The following is a 10,149-nucleotide window of genomic DNA, read 5'->3' on the forward strand; positions in this document are numbered from 1 at the left end:
GATGATAGTACTTTGGGAAGTACTTTCATTAACTTTTTTTCATGTCATAGTGGACTTTGAATTATTCATATATGCTGTGCATTGAAGTGCACTAGATTGAACCATTATGTTTTATTTCTTTGAAGTCTAAAATCTGCATTTGTCTTTGTGCAAAAAGTTCTTGCATGAACATGATTTTTTCTTGGCATGTTTTGTAGTTTATCTATTTTTGTTCATTCATTTTAGTGCTTGGTTTAAGACCTAAGTAAGATATTGGTTCTTTAACTTCAGTTTCTGTATTAGATTGTTGTGCTTATAGCATAGGTGTCTGAAGGGACTGCTCATGTGGTATATGGGATTATTCTATTAATTTAGAGAATGAAATTTGATGTATCAGGTATAGAGGATGAGATCTGTTAATTTTGCAGCATGCTGACAGTCTGCTCTAAATACATAGGAGGAATTTGGGAAGGCCTAAATTCTAAAACAGTGTTGCTTTGTTGAAATTCAGAAAGCTGAAATATAATTGATTATATTATACCTTGGCTGGAGAAAGAAAATTGCTAAAAGAGGGTTACGCATTATTGGAGTCAAACCTAAAGGGAATCTGAGAATATCACTTGATCCTTATTTATCTACCACTTTCCCATGAAGAATGACTGAATCTGATATTCTTGAATAGCAGTTATTAGAGAAACATTTGCTTTGCTTCTTTTCATAAACTACTAAGCTTTCTTTTCCTCTTCTGCCATCAGGCAGTTTTTCTGCAAGGTCACTAGTGATCTTGCCTCTAAATCCAATTGGTGAAATCCCTCACGTGTCCTCCATGCAGCATTGCATCAGACAGATTTGGCACCTTCCCCTAATGGTTCACTGTTTGCTCTGGATCTTTTTCTGTACAGTTTTAATACTTAAAAAAAGATCTTATACCATGCTTATCATTTTAAATCCTGTTTAACACATTGCATTTACACATCAACTTTTAATTGCCGTTATATGGCTATCCCATTATAAAAGCCTAAAAAGCCCTCTGTGGCTCAACTGGTTAAAGCGCAGCACTATGAAGCTATCCGCAGCCCCTTCAACACAAGTTTGATCCAGCAAGGGAGGTGATCCACATCGCTCAGCAGACATCTCTTGTCTTGCCCCCTGCTCTCCTACTTCACCGCTCTGCCTGTTCTGTTCCCCACTCTGTCTCTGGTGAATCCTCTAATTGCTCCTGCACCTTTGGCCTGTACCCAATTCTGTATGCATAAATAAATAAATCTTAAAAAAAATAGAAGCCATAAAAATTATAAAGAAGTGTGCACTTTAGAAGCTTCCTGCCATTGTATAATATAATAAAATCATTTTGAAGCCATTTGTAAATAAATGTAGCAGTAGACAAAAGTTGTATAGTCTTAACAGTTTATTCAGAATAAACTAGTGATATCACTGAAGACTAGTGATAGATATCATTGTAGATTGCTGGAATAAACAAGGAAAGTGTGATCTTGATCAAGTTATTGGAACCTTTCTCTCTTTGCTTTCTCCTTTGAAATAACAGTTATATAAAATCTCTGGCAGAGTAATACTCTGTGATTTGGGAATTATTATATGCTGAGACATCAGCATCAACTTGTTCTCTGAACCAAATCAGTTCTTTAATGACTGATTAGTAGAGATTATATATATACATGTTAAATTAATGTTACAAGTGCCCCGTATACTATCTAATTAAATTGTTTGTCATTTGGCATTATTTGTCTTCTAGTGGAATCTGCTTATCCTTGTGAATTTTAACTCTGTATTTGTTTATGGAGACAATAATAGCCTTTAATAGCTATAGTAAATTATTTTTATTTGCATTTGAAAATAACTCACCCATAGTGATTAATGATTAGGAGGGCAGATTTTAAAATATAAATATGGATGTAAAATAATGTAGAGTTGTAAAAACATTTATGTGTAAGTAACAATATATACAATTAAAAATATCCCCTATATGGTCTGGTGTCAGGTTAAAATATTACATCTTTTTTCCCCTTTGAATTTAGCAGCTTGTGATACTTGATCCTTATGCTTTATATGAATTGTGAGTCATTTATTTTAGTTCAAATTGTGTTATTAAAGAGGTTGAAACAGTTGTTCTGCTAATATATTACTTAGTTAATAACCAGGTCACACATTTTATTTACTTAAACCCATCTGCACTTGTTTTACCAGTAACATATTTGGTCTGCGGCCTGTGGATTATACAGACAGTGAAGATATGAAATCGCTGTTGCTACTACCAGGGAAGAATGAATCATCAACTAGCCATAGCTCAGTAGTAAGTATGGATTTAGCTTAGAGAAATTTATATCTTTTATTGAAACTGGTCATGAAAAGAACCTAATGGAAAAATTTCCAGTTAGCAAATTGCTTTCATTCACCAAACAATTATTGAACACTTCTTGTGTTTTAGCCACCATGAATTCACATAATTAAATAAGTTTATCAGCAAATATTTATTGGCCCTTCCTGTATTTTGGGCAACAATAAATATGGGTGATAAAACTCTTATTTTTAAGGAGTTTACAATGTAGTGAGAGGAAAGGGACAAGCTAGACATATGTAAACAAGTATAAATAATTTTAGAAATTGACAGTTTTAGTGATTTGAACATTATGTAGATTGTAATTGAGGGAAATGATGGGTTCCAGAAAAGGGACTGCTTTAGCAAGGGATAAGGAAAACCTATAAAGAATGGGTGATTTGAACCTGAATGATAAAGGAGGTGTAGATGAGTATTTGGAGGATCAGTGTTCTAAGCAAGATGAATGGCGAATATACAGGTCCTCTGAATGAGTGTGGCATGTTTGAAAGAAAGTCTAATATTATTTCTGGAGACTAGGAAGAGTCTAAGAATAATGGGAAATCATTGAGAGGATTGAAAGCAAGGGAATAACATGATTTATGCTTTAGAACTTGGTTGGGTTTATGCTTTAGAAATTTCACTCTGGCAGCTTTGTTCTTCTACAGGCTGGGGGCAAAAGTGGAGATTATTTAGAACTGTTTGATTGTGACAGAATAGAGATACCATAATTACCTGGATTAAAATAATTGCAATTGAGATTACGATGTTATGAAGTATAGCATAGAGCTTTGAGTTAATGCAAGCAGAACTTCTGATGGATTATATATGGTGACATGGGAAGGAGTAGAATTAGTATAACTGTTGCAACGGAGTACATGGTGATGCCCTTTGCTCCCATGGAGAAAGAAATTAATAGCTCTCTGCCAACTTTATATCTATAAGACTTAAAATAGACAGTTGATAGGTGAGTCTGCAGTTTAGGAGAAAGGTATAAACTAGAGCTAAAATGGCAAGAATGCTTCTCAGGAACCTATAGTTTTGTGGTGAATATAGATATCAAAAGTGTTATTACACATGTAGTAAAAGTGTAATAGAAGCCTTTGCAGTGGATGGTACAATCATGAGAAAAGATGCTCACTTCAGGAGAGATTGGGGAGAGAAGGTGATAGAGAAGGTGTTAAAGCTCTTTCAGGTGAAAATTTTAGAAGGGATCTAATAGGATGCTATGGGCTGCAAAAGTAGAAAACTTTCCCTTAAATGGTACTCCCACTATAAGATAGCTCTCCAAAATGTGAAAAAAAGTAGCTTGTTTCTTGAAAAATCATTGAGGTAAAATAACATTGGTTTACAACGCTCTGTTTTAGTGGTATAGGGTCCACCCCACTACAAATGTATCACACCATCCCCTCATCAAAGCAGGAAAGGTGATTTCTTTATGTACATAAAATTTAAGCTTTGTTTAAAAAAAAGAAAAAAAATTAAGCTTTGGAATGTTTGTCACTGTCGGGTTCCCTTACTCTTTTTCAGGCACATAGGCTGCCTTGCTGTCTGGAAACCACCAACCTGTGCCCTTTGCACAGTGGTAGGGACCAGGTGTCTACACTGGTACTCCCCCAACTCCCTTCAAACACTCTCCAGTTGGTCCTGCCAGAAGGACTGTGCTGTCATCTGCCACATAGCACCTCCCAGTGCTTGTTGGCTGCCGACTGGCTTTTATTTTGCATACCACTGTCAGCTGACATGATGTATTTTTACTTTTTTTGTTTTTTCCTCTCACAACTAGAATATACACTATGTGAGTCAGAGACTTTCCTTTTATGTTCAGCCCCAGCTCTGAGAATAGCATTGACAAATAGTGGACACTCAACAAGTGTGTGTTGAATGCATGAATGAGCCCTAGAGGGTCCTTGAAACTGATAAAACACTTGAAATCAGGAAGCGCTTGGTAACTGAGTCTGAAATCCTTCAAATCATGACGTTTTGGGAACTGCTTCAAGGAAACTGTCACGTAGAAGGGGAGGCTAAGCAGTGGATGGGACTTAGACTCCTTTTACTTCCCATTTAGCAGTTCCCCACAACCTCCATTTTCATTCCTAGTATGTTCATCCAGGCCATTTTGTGGTTGCACGTGAGAATTATAGGCTGTTGGAAAGCTCTGCTTTTTTTTTTTGGTAAGATTTTATTTATTCATACAGAAATGGGTGGTGAGAGGATTCACTAGAAAAGTGGGGAACAGAACAGGCAGATCCACAAAGAACATTGCTGAGGGGAACAGCGGGTGAGACAGGAGAGGTTTGCTGTGCCATGTGGGTCACCTCCAGGGCAGGGATTGAAGCCACAGCTTGGCTTAGCTTTGCAGTGCAGTGTACCAACCCACTGTGCCACCAGGGAGGGCAGGAAAGCACTGCTTTAAATCTGAGAAGCAGCCTAACCTGTAAGCTCCTGGACTGCAAACGCTGCTCACGATGCTCATTTGGGACTTCCCTGCCAGGATCCTTTTGAGCAGCATGTTTATCTTTTGCATTTTCCCCATAGTTTTTAAATCCTGTTTCTGATAAACTAATTTTGATAAACTAATAATAACCAATTTATCTAAGGAAAAGTTTCATATAGGCTTACTCTTTAAATAAGAGTTTGCCAATGTACACAGTTGTCTAGTCTCTATGAACAGGCTGTTGACTCTTTGGGATATTTTTTGAATGTCCTTAGAATTTCATGTTTTTGAGGTACCTGCTTATTCACATCAAATGCTCAGCCCAAACTCAGACATAGTACTCTAGCAGCTGTTTGCTTTTAAGATTTTTTTTTTTTTAAATAACATTACTTAACTGTAAGGAATTATTGCAGTTTTTATTTTTTAACAAAGTTTAGAAAGTGATAGGAAAAAGCTTGACCTACTTTGGTGTTTTCCTTGGTGAAAATAGCATCATGTGCTATATTTAAAATTGATATCTTTCATTCTTTTATTTTTGCAAAGACTCACTTGAGCTGAAATATAATATGTTCCACTGAAAACTATTTTTATAGCACTTATTTGTATAACTGACAAGAATTTTTGAAATACTATTTTTTAGTATTATAGTAATAGAACAATCCATAAAGTACATAGAAATATTTTCAGGTTAAGCTGTATTTATGATATTTAGGTTAGATGTGGTTATGTGATATTATACGTTAATGAATAAGAAAGGAATAGAATAGAAATAGGAATATGTGATGTGTGTCATCGTGTCCAGTAAAACCTTTGTAACTTGAACATTAGAGGAATAATTAATGCAGGGAACTGAACTTCTAAGTGCTAAATACTGATATTAAAACAAAAATCTTTTTTAAAAATGTATACATACTTGCGATTAATACACAGTTGACTCATTTAATGTATTTTGAGTGAGTGAATTATTTAGATGGATATGTTTATATAGTTGTCATCAATTTAGATATTGTTGATTTAGATACAGTTAATATTATAATGCATCTGGCTGGATAAGTTTTTACCACTTTCATTTGTGAAATAAATATTTAAATGTCAGCTTTAAAAAATTTAGTTACTGAATTACACCAGTGAACAAACCTTTAGTGTTTTACTAATGTTCTTCAGAGCCCAGATGTCCTGAATAACATACACACTCCCACATGTTAGGATCCTATGTCTTGAAATTACTGTAATGTGTTTCACATTTTATCCGTTAGCACATAATACTGGTTAACCTTTTCTTCTTTCCTAGATCATTATTTCTCTCTTAGCTTTTGCCTCCCTCATTCTGTTCCATTAATTAAATTTCTGTTGGTGCTATTGAAGGTACTGTCATTCTGTGAATCTTCTGTTTTTGTTTAATTTTTAAAAGATTTTTATTTACTTATGCATACAAGAATTGGGGTGCATTCTAGAGGCGGGGATGAGAGGATTCACCAGAGACAGAATAGGATGCAGAACAGGTGGATCTACTGAAGTACCCTTCAGAGTACAGAGGGGAGCAGGGAGCGAGACAGGAGAGGTTTGCTGTACCATGTGGCTCCCTAGCCAGTATAGACCTGAGATTTTACCATCCCGTGCCACCAGGGAGGCCCTGAATCCTCTGCTTTTAATCTTAAAATGCTATTCCATGGTGAGTTTTAAAATTTTTGTTTTTTTCTGCATAAGTTCAAAGTCTTTTATTAGAATGAAAATAATACTTTTTGTTAGAGCACTGCTTTCCTTTTCATGAACTGTGTTGACTATTGGTAGATCTGATCAAGCTTCTATATTCTTTTCTCTGTTTTCATCATCTTGATTTTTGAGAGAAGTGGCGATTTTGATGATGAAAATGATTCTGTTTTTGAGATCAGTAGCATTACAGAAGTTTGTATTCCTTTGATTTTTCACATATTTTCAGTTTAAACAGGCTTAGTTGAATTTAATTGCACTGGAAGTAAATTAATGGAAGAGAGAGGGAATTGATAATTTTGAAAGAATACTTAGGGTTGTTCAGATGAAAAATAGGCTATTGTTTATAGAACTGGGTCTAGCAAAACTCCATTTAGAATCAAGTAAACAAGATGCGCCCTGAGTTATAGAGAACTGTCACAGGTAGTGTTTTAGTGATAGGAGAGGAGATAAAGAGAAAAATAACTATTCAAATGCTTTGAACATCAAGTGAATTACATCGTGATGATTCAGTGGATATTACTGGGAATTACTTTTAATAGATTGAGTAAAGCTAAGCAGTGAATTTCAAGTTTCTAAGGCCAATTCAGTCTATTTTCTGTTTGTGTTAAAAATTGTGGCATCTTCTTTTTTATTAACAGGTGAATACTGGTCAGCGTAGGGATGGACCTCTTGTACTTATAGGTAGTGGACTTTCTTCTGAACAACAGAAAATGCTCAGTGAGCTTGCAGCAATTCTTAAAGCTAAAAAATGTGCTGAATTTGACAGTACAGGTGAGAAATTTTATTTGTGCTTGATGAAAAAACTTTAAATATGAAATTACTTTGTAAAACTCTCTTTGACAGTTTATATATGTTTTAGCCATTTAGATATTATTAAACCTTAAAAGAAATCTAAAATGTTTGTATAGTTACGAACTGCTTATAGGCTTAATTTTAGCTAGGAGTGTAAAGTTTAAACCTTACATGTATTTTTTAGAACAGTGTATCAGAACAGATTTGTGAGTTTGTTAATGACAAATTGTAGTGCAATATAATGTTTTTAATTACTTTGTTGTAATTTGAAAAAAATGAAGTTTGCTAATGTAACATATGATTGGGGATATGGTTTTTTCTACTTGGCCAGGTTAAAGAATGATAGTAAATAAAAAAGACATATCCTCACTATAAAAATTGTTGACTTTGAAGGAAATTCAGATACTTTTTAAAATATAAACTTAATTAAATAATTATGTTTTTCTTTATCTCCGCATCTCTTGCTGTGTTTTCTATTTTTCTAGTAACTCATGTCATTGTACCTGGTGACACAGTTCAGAGTACCCTAAAATGTATGCTTGGGATTCTCAGTGGATGCTGGATCCTAAAATTTGAATGTAAGTATTGGATTTGGGAGAATTACAAAATGAATTAAGTACAGTAACTTGATTTTTTTTTTTTATAGTGCATGTCTGCTAATAATTATTTAAGGAACTTAACACTAATTTCCTTAGATGTGATTACTGGTTACTGCATTTTTTGAGAAAGCTTATTAATGGTATTGTTTAATATTCTAGGTAAATGTACAAAGATACGTTCTGATTTTAAAATTTTTATCTGATACCACTTATTTTAATAAGAATAAAATGGACTCTATAGTAGACTTGTAAACCTAAGCAATCTATATTACTGTGAAATGACAAATTTAATAAAACAATGTTTAGATACATGACTGTGGAGTAATATTTTATTTCTTTCCCTTTATGATTTATAAAAACTTGTTTAACACCTCATTGTTTTCTTAAATAAGTCAGTCTATTTTAGGAAGTTGTTAAAAAATTTGGGCTGCTTTGTTTTACTCAATTTGGGGCATCTATTCAGCCATTATCTGAACTTCCGCTGTGTAGCCCCACTAACCTCTTTTTGTTGGTAGACAATTGTCACCACCTTCCACATTTCCTTTCATATTCTGACCTCTTGTTTGCTTTTTTTAAGCCTTGGATTTATAGAGGACTTAAAACAAAATAAAAGAAAGTTTCTGATGGGAAACCCAAGGGGATTGCAACTGAGATGGAAAATGCACAAAAATACCTAAAAATTAACTATTATAATATTTAAAAAAATAAAAAAAGAAAGTAAGTTCCTACAGGGTTATTTCCTACTCCTCAGTAGATGTGTCTGTTTTTGATAAAACAGTTAAAAATGGGACAATGAAATCACTTTTTGTTAACTAATTTTTTATAAAATAATGCTAGCTGTAATAATGCTAATGCTGTAAGGTGGTTACATAGGGGATTTTTTGATGACACAGTTGAATTTCTTGGTCCTAGTAATGACTATATTATCCATATCTATACATGCGAATAAAATTGTTTAGCTCTATACACTTTCTCATATATAGTTCATGAACCCTGGATGAGCTAAGTGGTTTATAATAATGTCTGAGTCTTGGTTTTGATATTGTGCAGCAGTTATGCAGCCTTCTTGTGTAATTATTTCAATTAAAAAGTTAAAAAAATGAGTTAATGAAACTTTTAAGAAGAACATGATGTATTAGAATTAATTTTAAAAAAATATGGCTTCTGCTTTAAAGATTTTATGGTAGAAATGCTTGATTTATCAAGACCTTAGTTATATTAATAATTTAATCTCCAGTTTGAAGTTAATTTGCTTTGTGAAAGTTTCCTTTTAGTAGTTGGTATTCATGTGCCTTTAAGATGCAGCTACCACTTTTCTTGTTATGCTGGTCTCCACTGATCCAGCTAAGTGACTGTGGCTACTAATGCTATTCCATCTGTTCTCATCAATCTCTGTTAACTAGTTCCTGCCAGTCATGACCAGCTTAAGAAGTATGACAAGCAATTGAACGGATTAGCCATTTACATAAATTTTTTCTTTATGTGTCATTCTTAATTTTTTAGTCTTTTTTTCTGTTTTAATCTGTAGTAAGTACTGTTGGTCCTCAGTGTTTAAAATTTTGATATAAAATGGTTCCCTGATTCTAGATGTTTTTGTATTGAATCTGTGCCAAAAACCTTGCCACGGTTACAGGAAAGAATAGATTTTCACAACAGTAAGGTCTCAGTAATAAAAAAGCCAAGTGAAATTTTGAATACTATAGGACATGGCTTTGAGTCTAGTACTTATGAATATGCCGAACTTGTAACTGATTACTGTATAGACTACTTGATTCATTTCCATAAAATCTGCGTTCCTCAAGAAGTAGAAGTTTTCTCTCTCTCTTTTTTTTAAAGATTTATTTATTTGTGCATACAAAACTAGGGTACAGGCCAGAGGACAGGGCGGTGAGAAGATTCACCAGAGACAGAGTGGGGAGCAGAACAGGCTGGCAGATGAAGTACACTGCTGAGGGGAGCAGCAGGTGGGTCCTGAGAGGTCTGCAGCACCATGTGGATCACCTCTGGGGAGGGGGATCGAATTCATGCTGAAGTGGTTTTAGCTTCTTAGTGCTGTGCCACCAGGTAGGGCCCACTTTTCTCACTTTAATGGCTGAGTTGTGTCATTTTTATAGGATCACTGATGGACTCAAACCAACTGAATAGTGTGCTTTTTTGTGATTCTCATGGTAGTGAACAATGTACACTAATAATAGCAATGAGTCTTTTAGGATAAAGGATGGTTGGAATTTTTATTGAAATACCCATATTTTCTAATATAGGGGTTGAGACATCTACCTTTTTTTTTTTTTTTT

The 10,149-nt window shown here is 34.2% G+C and overlaps 1 protein-coding gene across 1 annotated transcript in view; it reads left to right on the forward strand.

The window, feature by feature from the left end:
- BARD1 (BRCA1 associated RING domain 1) overlaps positions 1-10,149 on the forward strand; it is a 67,548-nt gene that overhangs the window by 41,590 nt on the left and 15,809 nt on the right. The window contains exons 7-9 of the mRNA XM_012726041.1: positions 2,185-2,290; positions 7,103-7,235; positions 7,742-7,834. Of these exons, the coding sequence (XP_012581495.1) occupies positions 2,185-2,290; positions 7,103-7,235; positions 7,742-7,834 (332 nt within the window). The remainder of the gene's footprint in view (positions 1-2,184; positions 2,291-7,102; positions 7,236-7,741; positions 7,835-10,149) is intronic.

The sequence above is a fragment of the Condylura cristata genome, unplaced genomic scaffold (genome assembly GCF_000260355.1).
Source record: "Condylura cristata isolate star-nosed mole 26May11 unplaced genomic scaffold, ConCri1.0 scaffold00002, whole genome shotgun sequence".
Lineage (NCBI taxonomy): Eukaryota > Metazoa > Chordata > Mammalia > Eulipotyphla > Talpidae > Condylura > Condylura cristata.